The following is a 15,894-nucleotide window of genomic DNA, read 5'->3' on the forward strand; positions in this document are numbered from 1 at the left end:
TTATAAATTTAAGATTTAGAAAATATCGTGTTGACCGTATGAAATCGTGGCAAGGAAGCAGTGCTTGCATGTAGTAGAAGGGGGTATAAAGCTATAATTGCCCTCCGTTCCGCACTTAACTTACTACGGTGTAGCTTATTGCCTTGGGCAAGTAGCAGCAGGCTAGTGAATTTTTCACAACTATCTCACTTTAAAACTTTCTAAATCCACTAGACAACGGTACCATCACGAACGTTGTCACATATAGATAGGCCTTATACTATTCCACTTTTTAATGATTCACGGTTAGTTTCACTAATAGACTTGTACATAATTCAATAATTTATTAATAAAATCACAATTCTATACGTCATAATAACACACAACCGTGATTACCTTTTGTATTATTTTCGCGCTCCCGAACAATACAAAAGATAATCACGGTTCATATCCCGGTCGATATAAGTCTACTGATACTATTCTACACATAAATCAATTTTCCAAAACTTATTATTATTGAATGGGCTACACCTGTTACAAATGATATCCCCAAATCCCCATATTACATCACATGATTCACATGTCGGCCATGATCGCCTTTAGTCACGCACGGATTCGGTTTGTCATTGTAAAAATATTATTTTGGCCTCTCATTGATGAACCCCGTGTCAAATCGAAACCGATGCGAATCACCACCGAACTAATACCATAAACTACTACAGGATTAGTTTCACGTCCACTGTTTAATTAATTTATTTATTTATGTAATATAAAAAATAGTTTTAGTCCCAAAATCTCGCAGGCCCTGCCGGCGATGGCGGGATGAACTGGACTCCATAAAGGAGTGGCCAGACATAGCACTGGACAGAGTTGTGGAGAAATTGGGAGGAGGCCTATGCCCAACAGTGGGACACGACAGGCTCCAAATAATAATACACGGTGGCAAAAAAATAACTGCATTCCCGTTGCCAGGGAAGTTTCAGGATAATACTGAGCAAATTTTACTAAGGGACCAACCCCGAAATCGCGAAAAAAAAAGATTCTCCCATAGAAAATGGACCAGCCAAAATGCATGAATCATCCAAACTTTTTTTTTTTATTCGGGTTTGGTCCTACAGTAAAAGTTGCTCAGTATCATCCCAAAACCTCCCTGGCAACAGGAATGCAGTTATTCTTTAGCCACCCTGTATAGTCCCAACTTCTTTACCCACTGCTTAAGATAAGATTTGTGTTTTATACAATAAAGAGTTTATACATACATACATACATACATAAGAGATAGGACAGGACCTATAACAGCAACACTCTTAGTTGGCCAACAGTGGACCTTAAGTCTTTGGAATAAGGTTTACGAAATGTCAATGAACAGTACAGTCAGCGGCAGAAGTTGCTAAGCGGGCGAGGTGTTCAAAATTACCTTGACACGCTCTTATTCTCTTAACAATAAAGTCGCGTCAAGATCATTTTGAACACCTCGCCCGCTTAGCAACTTCTGCTGCTGACTGTACAAGGATTAGTTAGCTCGTAAGGTCATTAAGGTATTTAGTTTCTGTGGGCATAACGTAATAAAATGACATCAGAGATATTGCGCACTAAATCTATCAAGGACAGAAATATATACATAGTTGAGTAGGGCATCTAAATAGCCACCTTCTTTTAATGACTTTTACGTCACGTTTTTATTTTCTAGAATCAGCAAACGACGGCATTTTTTTCCTAATAAAGCATAAACACTTTGATTAGTGTTTTAACAGAAACAGACTTTCAAGGCAGAGGTTTCATTTAGTTATTTTGTCGATTAGAGTAGTGTCGATGTCGAGTTTTGGATTTTTTTTATATAATAATATAATAGAGCCACTAGTTGTAGGTATGATGAACGCGCATTGAACACAACGTCAGTTCATATTTCCTTAATTTCCTCTCAAATCATCATCACCCTCATCATCAAGGATCAAGAATGATGAGGGCGATGATGATGATTAGTGAGCCACAGCGACTGCGTTCTACCGCTGAGAGCGTCGCTGGTGCGCTCTCAGGTGACTGACGTAGCCAATCTTTACTGCGAATGTGCGACCATTAGGCCAAGCAATAAGAAGTTATAGAGGGAAATGCTAGGAACAGAATTTTTGACTCCGTAGCTTTGTTTGGACTAGTTCTATAACTATTCAAGATATCGAAAAACTTGACTGAATAAAACTTGTAACAAATTTTATCAGCTTTTGGTTTGTCTTAGTAGTCATGTCGCTAAGACGCAAAGTTTCCAAGATATAAGTGAAAAACCGAAAAGTGAGACCTTCTTTCCCCCCTCTACCCCCCAGCACCGGGGCTACAGCCGGGGACTTTTGATATGTTCACCTCCTAACTAGTCCAAACAAAGTTACGGAGTCAAAAATTGTGTTCCTAGCATTTCCCTCTACAACGTTTTTTGAGCATTCATTTCCTGACCTACATATGCAGTGCCCTGTATATAAAAAGCTTGTAACTTGTAATACAATTGGAAGTCCCTTTCTAACAAAAGCTGTCAAAAAGGGACTTCCACTTGTATTACAAGTTACAAGCTTTTGATAAATTCACAGTCGTAATTCAGGCCATAATTGGTCGGTAGCTAGAGATGGGTAACTACCCGGGTAAATACCCGAGAGCGGGTATTTACCCGGTATATACCCGATATTTACCTACCCGCGGGTAAATACGCGGGTATTTTCGTTTTTCTTCTAAATTTGATGTGTTTTATGGTATGTGAGTAAAAATAAGATTAATTTAAGTAATTTTTTATAATGTTACATAAAATGTATGTTCAAACTAATTACGAAAAGATTGATATGAGGTGAAGTTCGATTTTAACATATCAGTCCAATTATGAAAATCGTGTAAAATCATTCCCTGGCTTCCGGAAATGTTTAAAAACGCTTTTGATATACATTAGAAAGATGAAAATAAAGACTACTTATGAATGATAATAAAAAAAAAATTATGCAGTGTCACAACTTGGGAAGCTCATAAGTCAAATACAGTTAGTTTTAGGACAAAAATGTATATAACCTTTTTTGTAGGAAATTCTGTCTACTTTAGTTTGTACATACAACACTTTTCGATATTAATGACAGATTACAAGAAATATTAAAAAAATCACCTTTACCCCCCCTCCCCCCAACCACACCCCCCGCCGACCGAAGTTCTAATATGTAATATCAACGTATAAGTACGATAATTTACTCAAATCTAAAAAAATACTCTAATGACGGCCTTTTTTTAAATATTTATCAAAATTATACTTAAAATTCCTTAGTTACAACTGCAGGTTTCACTAAACCATTTAATTTGAAATGACACACAATAATTACAACCATTAACTCGGTTTAAATCTCCAATTTAACACAAATCGACATGTGCAACAAGAAATGAATCTACCCGTCCATTTGGGTAGATACGGGTAAATACCGGGTAGATGGGTATTTACCGGGTATTTACCTGGGTGGGTAAATTGGGTAAATACCCGCGACCCATCTCTATCGGTAGCCCTCCGAAATGGTAGCACGACGGCGTAGTTTACTTGAACCAGACTGCTTGTCTACTATGCTAAACGCGTGGGTTTACAATTTACATCTTTAAATGTCATGGACACGTTAAAATTGAACATATTGATTTATTCACTGCTACAGCCCGTGTCTTCGTCTTCACCCACGACACAAGACAATACAATACAATACAAATACTCTTTATTGCACACCTCATTACAGAAAACAACAACAACAAGACGTTAAATTGCCCCCGAAATAACTTTCAAACCCATTTCATTAGTGTAGAACAGTTTGTCCGTGATTGTACAACAAATACCCAACGCTTTTAGTAATAAGTCCGCCCATAGTTTTACCCATATGCCTAACATTTGCACCTTTATTGTGTTTATATAATTTTGTATATCTGATAACTATCATTACCCGAGCGAGCAGTGCAATCTACGTTCACGTTACTCCTATTTATGTTTAAAATATATTTACTTGACCCAACACATGGTCATGAGTCATGACCTCATGACAATAGTCCAGATACAATACAAGTTAGTGCCAGAAAAGCTATAATGGTTGACATTAAGTCGCACGCCCATCGCTCGCCCTTGGGCCACGCCTCACTTTGCATATTGGTATTGTTATGTATTCTTAATCATAGGGCGAGGCCAAAAGTTTCGAGTAAACCAGAGTAACTTGAGATTGTAATTTGTAGGATAATCTATCGAAGTTAGTCTATAATAATAAAACCTGGTAATAATAAAGCCTGCAGATTATGGTACAATGCTCTTAATTGTATATTTTTACGCTTTATTTAGACATAGAAAGAAATATTTTGAGCTTACGCTATATTTAAGATGGAATTACTTCCATCTTAAATATCGGCATCGCACTTGCAACGTCCCGTAGGGTGTATCAGTGTCCATGGCGACGGTAATTGCTTCCCATCGAGGAATTCGTCTGCTCATTTGCCTCATATAACGTAAAAGTGGTGGGATTATGCCTCTAGCTACGTAGTCTAAGACCACGCTGACACTCGGCCGCGCCCCATCGCATGTCTAAATTAATCTCTCTTTACTGCACTTCAGTGTAAATATTCTGATTTTTTCAGCCTTACACATTTGACTCGCCCTTGGTAAGGGTAGGGAATCAAATCACACTAATAGTTACGTAACTGAAGGCCACGCTGACACTCGGCCGCGCCTCATTGCATGCATAAACTAATTACTCTTTACTGCACTTCAGTTAAGTTCAGTTTAAAGTTCTGTTCGCCTCTAGCCTTCAGGTCGCGGACTGGACGCACGCGACCAGCGGCGTGGCAAGCGTCATCAACGTCCGACACATATTCATTCAAATCTATTCATATTGATCGTGCCGCTCAGTGCCTGCATGGTCGCGTTTTTATCGCCTGTCGTGTCATGCGTCACTATCGCACCTACACGTAATACAGTCGCCATCAGATATATATCGGAGCAGCCAAGGTGTTCACAAATATCTGAACCCGCCTCTATTGTCAAGGCGTTAGAGTGCGCGTTCAGATATTGTGAACACCTTGGCCGCTCCGATATATCTGATGGCGACTGTACAATGTAACAGGCATGGTAATAAACGATAAAGAGGCGACCATCTTAACTGGTGGCTAGCGAGAGCGCGGCGGCGGTCGTCGCCCCGCTTGCCGCGCCGCCTGTCGCGTACGTACAGTCCCCGGCCTCAGAGGGCCTACCGCGAACCACGTTGAACGTGTTACCTTCCTACTTACGTACGAATTTCAAGTGCAACAGAGAGGCAACACATCGAACGTGGTTCGCGGTAGGCCCTCTGGCCCGTGCTCGGTAAGGAAGAATTACTTTAGTTACGTAACTCAAGGTCACGCTGACACTCAGCCGCGCCTCATCGCATGCCTGAATTAATAGCTCTTCGTTGCACTTCAGTTTAAGGTTAGCGGAACGTTTTGAAGTGGGCGGTTGATAATTGGCTTTGAACACTGAGCAGTGTAATTCTGGGTAGAAACAGCAACAGAGAACTGACAATAAGTGGTTCAGTAAGGTTTACGGAAGGTCAGGTTTAAGAAATATATATATGTCGGCGGCCGATCGTAAGATCAGGCATATCTTCAAATTCCTAGGCATATCGTGAAACTTGAAAATCTTTGACTCGTTCCCTGAGTCGACGGAGCCCCGCTACGTGGGGCTCCTATTTCTGGGCAGTTTGCCCTTCGGGCATCTGAAGCAACCTAACGAACCTATCCTACCTATATATTGGTTTAATGTGACTATCGTCATAACATTACACAGGAACATTACGATCTGCCTGATCTTACGATCGGCCGCCGGCATATATAAGTTCAATTAAAAGTACTGGTAAACCGTGGATAGATAGATAGATAGATAGAATACTCTTTATTGGCACACCTCAGTAAAAAGATACAAAAGAAAAGTACAATTGATTAAATGTAGAGGCAGACAACAGGCGGTCTTATCGCTAAAGAGCGATCTCTTCCAGACAACCTTTGGTAGGACAACCTCGGGGATTGATTTTGAAATGCAGGGGCGACTTTGATATTTCAGTTTTTAACATGTTTAAGCAACAGTATCACCTCAGCGCACGCACTAAAGAACCCCACCCATTAAAACTTACCGAACATTTAAATGAACACCGATCGTAAGCGGATAAGGTTACGCCATTAAATTCACAACTCCTGAAACTGTTTTTGAGACCGCAGAGTATCTTCACAGAGGAGGCAATTTTCATTTTAAACGCCGACGTTTGAAGGGTTTTAGGCGAACGCTCACCACATACATATAGTCTGCAGCCCATCAGTGAACAAGCCTAAAAAAACTAAGATCCCAACAAATGAAAACCTCCTTTGTTAAAAACTTTATTCTTCAGATTTGAGCATTTTTAAGCAACAGTTTCACCGCGCACGCATAAAAAAATCCAATCATTAAAACATAGCGTCGCCTCATTAAATTTACGACTCCTGAAACTGTTATTGAGACCGCAGAGTAACTTGACAGAGGACGCAGTCGTCATTTTAAACGCCTACGTATATTGGTCTCGATTGCAAGCCAAATATAGACTGCGGGTCACTAAGAGCAACCTACGTGTATTCAAAGGTTTGGAATAAAGAGATGGACAAAAGATGATGTATGGTATACGTCATCTTTCTGACGTAAAACATATGTTATGGCGGTCAAAGGATTACCCAATCTCTATAATTTATACTTATACTCAGCCATATATATACATATAAAGCGTCAAAAGCATCTTTCATTCTCTAATAACATAAAGAGATGTCTCTATATGTAGAACAATTAATTGTTGAACAGATACTTTTGGACGCGAATTGTGAGATATATCTCTGTTTGAAAAAATATTCAATTGTGGCAGATCAGATACTTTTGGTGCGTTGTTTAGTACGCTTATATTGATGCAGACTGTACCTATCCTATAACTTATAGATTGAATCCTATAATTATGAATCTTTATTGACTTATAGGCTATAAGTCAATAAAGATTCAAACTTTTTCAATCCCCGTGAGTTAAAACCTAAGAACGATTTTGAACAGCTTATTATTAAAGTGAACCTTCTTGTAATTTTCAAGCCCTGAAACTGATACGCTATCACTTACTTATTCTTCAAGACAGACAGAGACAAAATATATTTATGTGATAGGGGCTGAGGTAAGTTTTTCAAGCTACCCATCCAAACTTAACCAATCGTCTGCAGACATGTAATTTCCAAGTTTTTGTACGAATCGGCCTGTTCAAACGAAACGGTGGGAACTTCATCGAATTGCCTACGTTTTATCTCGAGTAAAGCAATATGAAATATGGAAGTTTACCAATTCCGTTGTTCGCAACATCTGGTCGCATTTTTCATGAAAATTGGCAATAAGTTGTTGAAAACATACTTTATTCATGTGATTTTGTCTAAAGAATACGTTTTTGGCAAAAATTTCAAGCTTTTATCGCCGACTGTACTTTTCTTTCCACAGGCAACTAATACTCATCGAGACAATTCCAAAAACCCCAAACACAATTAGGTTTCGTTGTTTTATCACAGAGTTCCTATGGCCACCTCCGGTCTCCATCATCAGATCAGCTCGATGACACCATAATATTGCATTGTCACCCGACTTAAGTATGTATACAAAATTTCAGCTCAATCGGAAACCGGGAACTGGATCAAATTTAACTTGCAAGATTTGATTACACACAGACAGACAACGGTCAGGTGAAACTAAATAAAAGCTTGTAAAAAAGCAAGTCAAGTCATATAAGGTCCGACAGTAAATTTAGGCTGCACCACTGGTACCATATTGTACGTTCCCTGTATTCCCTAAACTCAAATAATCGTTTAGTAGCCTACATTTAAATAAAACAGAACCAAGATCATAACAAAGTTAAATTAAATTGAATTGAGAGTAAGTAAATAAAATTACGGTGTAGGTACACGTATCGAAGCACTCAACATATAAAAATATATCCCGGAGCTTTTATAAGCTTTTAGTGGTAGTCGGTGTATGTACTGTCAGCTTCAGACTCTGGGTTTTACGAAGTAATATAAATAATAAATATATTATTAGCACTTTTTTTTTATACAAATTGACTAAGCCCCACGGTAAGCTCAAGAAGGCTTGTGTTGTGGGTACTCAGACAACGATATATATATATGTAATATATAAATACATTGAAAACAACCATGACTCAGGAACAAATATATGTATCATCATACTACAAATAAATGCCCATACGGATTCGAACCCGGGACCATCGGCTTCATAGGCAGGGTCACTACCCACTAGGCCAGACCGGTCGTTAAATAATAAACATTGAACTCTAGTATCGTATAATTATATTGGGTAATACGAGACTAAGTACTAAAAGTAAGTCTACACTTTACAAATCATTTCTGCAAAGCAGTTATACCTACCGGAAAACGCTTTGAGGTATTGAGGTGTACGATTTGGGTTAAATAGTCCAACTTATTGATTGGAATGGATCTATTTTTATTCATACGTGTGCAGTTTCGATGACAACGCAATAAACGCGGTCGCGTTCAAAGAAATTTACTGTGTACTGTGTGCTGATGAAAAGAAAATAGGGCCCTTTTACCCCTCGCACTCACGAAGTCACGACGCGATATCAGTTCGGTCTAACGCGAAACTCGAAACTTCGTTATCTGCCTCTCTATTACTCGAATATACAAGGGTGCCATAACGCAATTTCATTTCGATTTTCGCCGTGGGTGCTACACAAAGAAAATCAAAATTCTAACGGTGGACCCGTTAAAATTTTGATTTGGATGGATATTGGGTCGCATAATTATTGATTGTCCTAATGTAATGTTACGCATAAAACTCATTTCGCATAATTGTTATTGTACTGAAAATATGAATATTTCTGAAAAATTATAACACAAACCCAACCTAACCTACCATATTCTACACAACCTATGCAAAATATTTTCGAAAATACTGTAGTCTGTTTCAGCTGGAGAAAAAATATGCGAGATAAGTTTTATGCGTAACATTACATTATGACAATCAATTATTATGCGACGAGATAGGATCCCATTCTAACTCTTAATTTAAAACTGCATGGACGTGTTTTGGATGGAACATTCTGATCCCTAGGATCCCTAGAGCGTGTTTCCTTACCTACAGAGTACAAGTATAGGGTATTTGACTACTAGTCAAATCAGTTTCTGTTTTCGAACAGTCAAAATGATTTTGCTGAAAAAATGAAAACACTAGCATGTGACGTCACAATCAAATTATCTACTCTTTATAGATTTATATGGGTTTTTTAAGAAAATGTGTCTAAATATAACTGCTGTCTACGTTTCTCTAATAATCTTATGGTGCTTTATTTCTTCCGCCTGCTCCATTCTACCTGGTCTGCTCTGAGGGCCTACCGCGAACCACGTTCGACGTGTTGCGCCCCTGTCACACTTACGAACGAATGTACAAGTGCGACCGAGAGGCAACACGTCGAACGTTATTCGCGGTAGACCCTCTGATACTTCTGATAGCGTCCGACCGAAACCGAAACTGGGTTCGGTTTTGCTATAGTTTCGACCGAAACTATGCGTCATCAACTCATCAAGGTTTTTAGAGTTGCCATCACACATCTGCCATAAGGCCCCCCCCCCTACATCTAGCGTCTTTCGAGCGTCGGCGTCTACAACTCTATGGCCGCTGCACGACGCAACGTCGACGCAACTGCACAGCGACGTCATTTTCCATAGCGCTGACCAGACGCCGACGCTCGAAAGACGCCAGATGTGGGGGGGGGGCCTAATACGAGTAACTAATGTCCGGCCGAAGGTTCGGTTTCGGCCGTAACTAGAGCAGCGGTTTTGGTCAGGGCAAAAAATCCGGTTTCGGTAGGACACCAATAGTAACAATAATCCTGTAATCCAACTAAATAATACGATATAACCGTTTTACGATAACGTAAATCATAACATTCATAAGGCACTGGTCCCACCGCGAGCTAGTAAGCTATGAGCTATCGGCTATAAACACGAACAAAAGATAAGCACTCCCGTGTAAATAAAAGAGACATGGCGATATTTATAGTTACTCGCCCAGCGGTGAGCTATAAATATCGCCGTGTCTCTTTTATTTACACGGGAGTGCTTATCTTTTGTTCGTGTTTATAGCCGATAGCTCATAGTTACTATAGTTACTCGCCCAGCGGTGAGCTATAAATATCGCCGTGTCTCTTTTATTAACACGGGAGTGCTTATCTTTTGTTCGTGTTTATAGCCGATAGCTCATAGCTTACTAGCTCGCGGTGGGACCAGTGCCTAACATCCGTAGCCTAAGAGCCAACGAGTTATTTAAAGAGCCATTTACGTTAGGCTTTTCCGTTGGGCCACTTTATTCTAAGAGGACTTAAAGTGCAATACCAACGACACAGATCACTCTACCATAGTACGTTTTTTTTTAGCATTAGAAAAAGACTAATGATCTTGACGTGTCTTTTAATTGAAAAACACTTTTTTTTTTAATCAGTATATATTACTTATGAAAGCAAAAGACTAAATAATTTCAATGATTCATAATTGTTACATATTTGAGTTATCAAAGGTGTTTTTCAATAAAAAGACACGTCAAAATTGTTTACCTTTTTTTAATGCAAAAAAAAGGCGGTCAGCAGGTATTGGTGTATTTTTTACCAATCTAGTATCAATGACAGCAAAGCCGATCGCCAGGTTTATCTATGTTCATGATCCTGTCCTGTACTTATGTAAATTAATCTATCAACAAAAATTGATTAAGTATGTAGGTATATAATGAAGAAGGATATAACTAGATTGTGCGGGGCTTAGCGTAGTGCTCGATTATAAGAATTAAGAACTACGGAGGAGGGCTCGTCTTCCTAAATATTGGTCCCAACCAAACCTTGGGGTGAAACATAGTTATATTTATTTATAGTTCGTTTTTTTAGCATTAGAAAGAACTTGCAAGAAGGTAAGCGATCTTGACACGTCTTTTAATTTAAAAACGCTTTTTAAAAATCAAAAACTATTACTAATGAAAGCAGAAGAATATAAATGATCATATTAGATTCATAATTGTTACATATTTGCCGTAACTCATTTTTAAAATGTGTTTTTTCAATTAAAAGAAACATCAAGATTGTTTACCTTATTTCTAATGCTAAAAAAAACGAACTATAAGTACTTATATTATATTGATTTGATTGCTAGAAAACATTTTAAATTGAGGTTAAATAATCAGTCACCCTAATTGGTCACAGTGGTAAAAAAGTAAATATGTATATAAAAAACATTTTTTCAATATTTTTTCCATAAGAAACACTGCTGTAAACACTACACATTACAATGAGGAGTCTTTCTGACGTATTCTATGACTACCGTGCTAACCTAAAAAGTCATATCTCCATACGGGTTTTATAAAGACATACGGCTTACGACAGCAGAATACTTAAAAATACATACATACATCCCTTATGTTTCTAGCTAAGATTCGCAAAGGAAATAAGGCAATATTTATTCTTGTTTCGTTCGCGGTACTGTGTGGTCTTGTAATTCGGTTTTATGCTAAAATAACGAAGGTTTCGCTTTTACGAGTGCTCGGGTAATGAATGTAATGATTTTATCGAGTTCGTAAAGTCAAGGTAATAAATAATAATAATTTAGCCTATATACGTCCCACTGCTATAGTTCGTTTTTTTTAGCATTAGAAATAAGGTAAACAATCTTGATGTGTCTTTTAATTGAAAAACACATTTTAAAAATAAGTTATGGCAAATATGTAACAATTATGAATCTAATACGATCATTTATATTCTTCTGCTTTCATAAGTAATAGTTTTTGATTTTTAAAAAGCGTTTTTCAATTCAAAGACATGTCAAGATCGCTTACCTTCTTGCAAGTTCTTTCTAATGCTAAAAAAAACGAACTATAGGCACAGGCCTCCTCTCAAGCATGAGAGGGTTTGGACTATAGTCCCCACGCTGGCCCAATGCGGGTTGGGGACTTACACCTTTGAATTTCTTCGCGGATGTATGCATGCAGGTTTCCTCACAATGTTTTCCTTCACCGAAAAGTTCAAAGTAAAAAATCCTGAAATTCTAAAGCTTAATCATACGGCAACCGATGGTGGTGCCGGTATGATAACCGCCTATTTATTAAATAGGGGTTTGAGTACATTAGTGGAAGATGTAAGTACTTACCTTACTTTAAAAAAATTATAAGTGCCAACTTGATTATAAGGAAACTTACAATGTTCGTAGGTAACTTCCTTAATTAAATAATATAGATCCCATAATTATGTTACAAATCTAAACAAGATATGCAAAGGCAATTTCACACTGGATCAGGCCCAAGTGAACCGTGAACGTGAAGGTCGGATCGCGACCAACTTAAACATACAGCTAGGAACTGCAACATCCATCGTGCACTCCCACAAAATTATATGAGACAAAGTTACTGGTATACTTGGCTGGCTGAAAAGTTAAGTTTGTGACGCTGATCATACATGAATGAGGACCGTAAGTCGATGGAACTGGGTTCATAATTGATTGGCAGGTTACGGATTGATGAACGAGTGCTAGGTCGGCACTTGTTTTTAACACCTACACTAGCTGTGCCATTTATGCGCGAATACTGAGATTGTGGTCAGAAGGGCGAAAGTCAGGTGGATAGATTATGCATAAACATTGGACAAGTGCGAGTCGGAATCGCCCACCGAGGGTTCCGTACTTTTTAGTAAGTATTTGTTGTTATAGCGACAACAAAAATACTTACACCATCTGTGAAAATGTCAATTGTCTCTATAACGGTTCATGAAATACAGCCTGGTGACAGACAAAAGGACCGTCAGACGGACAGCGGAGTCTTAGTAATAGGGCCCCATCTTTACTCTTTGGGTACGGAACCCTAAAAATGAGCCTTATTTTTAAAGAAGATAAAATAGTTGCAATAAAGGAAAGATAAGCGTAATATTTTTGAGTTGACATCTTATTGCGTAATTAATGTGGGTTGACACATTATTGCTAAACACCATCAATATATGCGAGTCAGAATCAGGAAGTATCAGAACTAGGAACATAAACCAAATTTGTTTAAACCCTAAAAGGGGTTCTCTATTTTAGTCAACGACCGGAGATCCATGGAAATTATTTATTTTGTAATGCGCTAGTTACATGCTGCCTAAAGAAGGCTCTAGCGGTATATAAGTCGGTTCTAAAAATTCCTTTGTATTCCGTTGTTAAGGGGTTATCTCATCTTAACCTGAAAGATTTATTACTTATGACATACAGCAATATATACCCACATGCACTACGTGATTTTATGTGACATGACTAAGTGCCGAACCAAGAAAATTGCATCACCATACTTATTCAACAGAATTTAGTAAAGAACGTTTAACATTGCATTTTATTGTTAATGCAAAACAGCTGCCATAATACTTGTATAAATAAATAAATATTTTTGTTTTGGTTAGAAACGTACAGAATACTTATTATTCTGCAAGGAACTACTGGGAAGTAATTAAAACAATAGATAATATTGCTTTGATAATCTTTGATAAAAAAAATCCGGGCAAGTGCGAGTCGGACTCGCGCACGAAGGGTTCCGTACCATAACGCAACAAAAAACAAAAAAAAAGCACAAAAAAACGGTCACCCATCCAAGTACTGACCACTCCCGACGTTGCTTAACTTTGGTCAAAAATCACGTTTGCTGTATGGGAGCCCCATTTAAATCTTTATTTTATTCTGTTTTTAGTATTTGTTGTTATAGCGGCAACAGAAATACATCATCTGTAAAAATTTCAACTGTCTAGCTATCACGGTTCGTGAGATACAGCCTGGTGACAGACGGACGGACGGACAGCGAAGTCTTAGTAATAGGGTCCCGTTTTACCCTTTGGGTACGGAACCCTAAAAAGAAGACTGCCATTGGCATGCTCGGCCGACAACATAGTTAAGGTGGCGGGGGCCAACTGGGTATGGAAGACAGGTGGGAAAATCTGGAAAAAGTCTATACCTTCTAAGAGGGTTCTGATGTAACTTTATTTTCTTTATATATCTTATAAATTAGGTTCAAGTTGCAAACATTTTATATTAAAGTTCTGTTACACCCATTTAAAAAGCAATTTTATCATCCTATTTACACCTGAATGTGTATGGTTGTTCGCCCACCACCAACACAGCCTTCCGCTTTGTTAAGACTTATTTTAATAAATAAATATTAGTAAGTTACCTTTTATGATTTCCGTAGATGATATAATGACATCACTTTCATCCATTCTCACTTTGTAGCACAGGAATGCTGCTGTTTTCCTTATCTTGATGGTTTCCGATCAGTCAGCCGTCATTGCTTCAATTCTCTTGATTTTGACGTTGTAAAATGTTATGTATAACTTGATTGCTTGATTGATTTTATCTGGAAAGATTGATAAACTTATGTTACTTTAAATTATCCCTTTAATAAGTTTTTGGAATGATAACATTTTAATAAATAAATGATAAATCAAATTTTGTAGACTTAAGGGCCAGTTGTACTTGTACAGTTGCACAACTAGCACATTAATCAATATCACTCCGCAGAATACCATGATACTTGCAATAAAATTCAGCTTGCAATGTGCTAATTTTCCTAAAGTATACAATATACTTTAATATGCTAAAATTAAAAGCTGAACCATATTCACAAATATGCAGGTTGTAGGTAATAAATGCTTGAACTAAAACGAAACTGGTGCTTTAATTGCCTTATGCTGACATTACATGTGGGTAACATATTACTAATAACAGTAATAGCAAACATGAAAAGGGTTGACACATTATTGTGAATGGAGTATGATTCATTCATTCATAAAGTATGTGTTACATTCAACTAATAATAAGTAATATTGTTGTTGTATATGAAACATTTACTAAGTTTAACCTCATAAGTCCCCTTGTACTTGTACCAGGGGTGCGAAACTCCTGACTTCGGCCTAACTCGGCTCCGCTCGGCTCAGCATTGCTCCGAGCAATTTTTAGGGTTGGCACCACTTGACTTCCTTTTGCGTGCACGACCACAGATAAGATAATCACTTAAATTTTGACAACCCTAAATAGCCGAAAGGGATAGTGCCATATATTAGAAAAGGATAGTATGATTCGACCCTGAACCGCTGTCAAACTTCGGTTTTGTAGGAAGCTTCCTTTCTGTACGGTAGTACTATTATTTATTCTGTGCTTGTACAAGTACAAATTAAATTAGAGTTTTGAACTCATATAGAAATAAAAGAATGTTTCAAATAAAAAAATGCCAAAATTGCCCTGGGTCTTACAACAAAATAATAATCACTGCCTGCTTCTAGTACCAGCCATATCAGCAGTGATCGACAATTAGGTTGCCATATTGTAGGATCAAGTAGAAAGTTTTGTATGAATATGCTAGTACCTGCAAAAATTGTTTAAAACAAAATCAAAGAATAAATAATCTGTGATTATTAAATATAAAATGTCCTGAAAAAGTCTGAGAGAAAAGTATTTTTTAGACACCTAAAAACATTCATTCAATAAGATAAAAAATATTTATCTTTTACCCCTATACTCTATATCTTTAGGTATTTAAATAAAAGTAAACAAATAATTAGTACATTTTTGGGTAGTTATAACATTTATTGGTTAACCAACCAAATACAAAACCGCCTGGATCTGTCACTGAACGACCTGAAGCCCATTTTATAAAGCTACAAGTTACAATTTACAAGCGGAAGTCTCTTTCTAACCCTATGTTTTAGAACGAGACTTCCGCTTGTAAATTGTAACTTGTAGCTTTATAAAATAGGCCACTGACCTACAATATTAATTTGATCATGTAGTGTTTTCATCATCTACCCTCAAATGCCTCCGTAAGCCAGTTGA

The 15,894-nt window shown here is 37.7% G+C and overlaps 1 protein-coding gene across 1 annotated transcript in view; it reads right to left on the reverse strand.

The window, feature by feature from the left end:
• Positions 1–14,373, reverse strand: part of LOC134675414 (dual specificity protein phosphatase CDC14B-like) — a 41,348-nt gene extending 26,975 nt beyond the window's left edge. The window contains exon 1 of the mRNA XM_063533651.1: positions 14,237–14,373. Within this exon, the coding sequence (XP_063389721.1) occupies positions 14,237–14,282 (46 nt within the window). The 5' untranslated portion in view covers positions 14,283–14,373. The remainder of the gene's footprint in view (positions 1–14,236) is intronic.
• Positions 14,374–15,894: the final 1,521 nt, after the last annotated feature.

The sequence above is a fragment of the Cydia fagiglandana genome, chromosome 22 (genome assembly GCF_963556715.1).
Source record: "Cydia fagiglandana chromosome 22, ilCydFagi1.1, whole genome shotgun sequence".
NCBI lineage: Eukaryota > Metazoa > Arthropoda > Insecta > Lepidoptera > Tortricidae > Cydia > Cydia fagiglandana.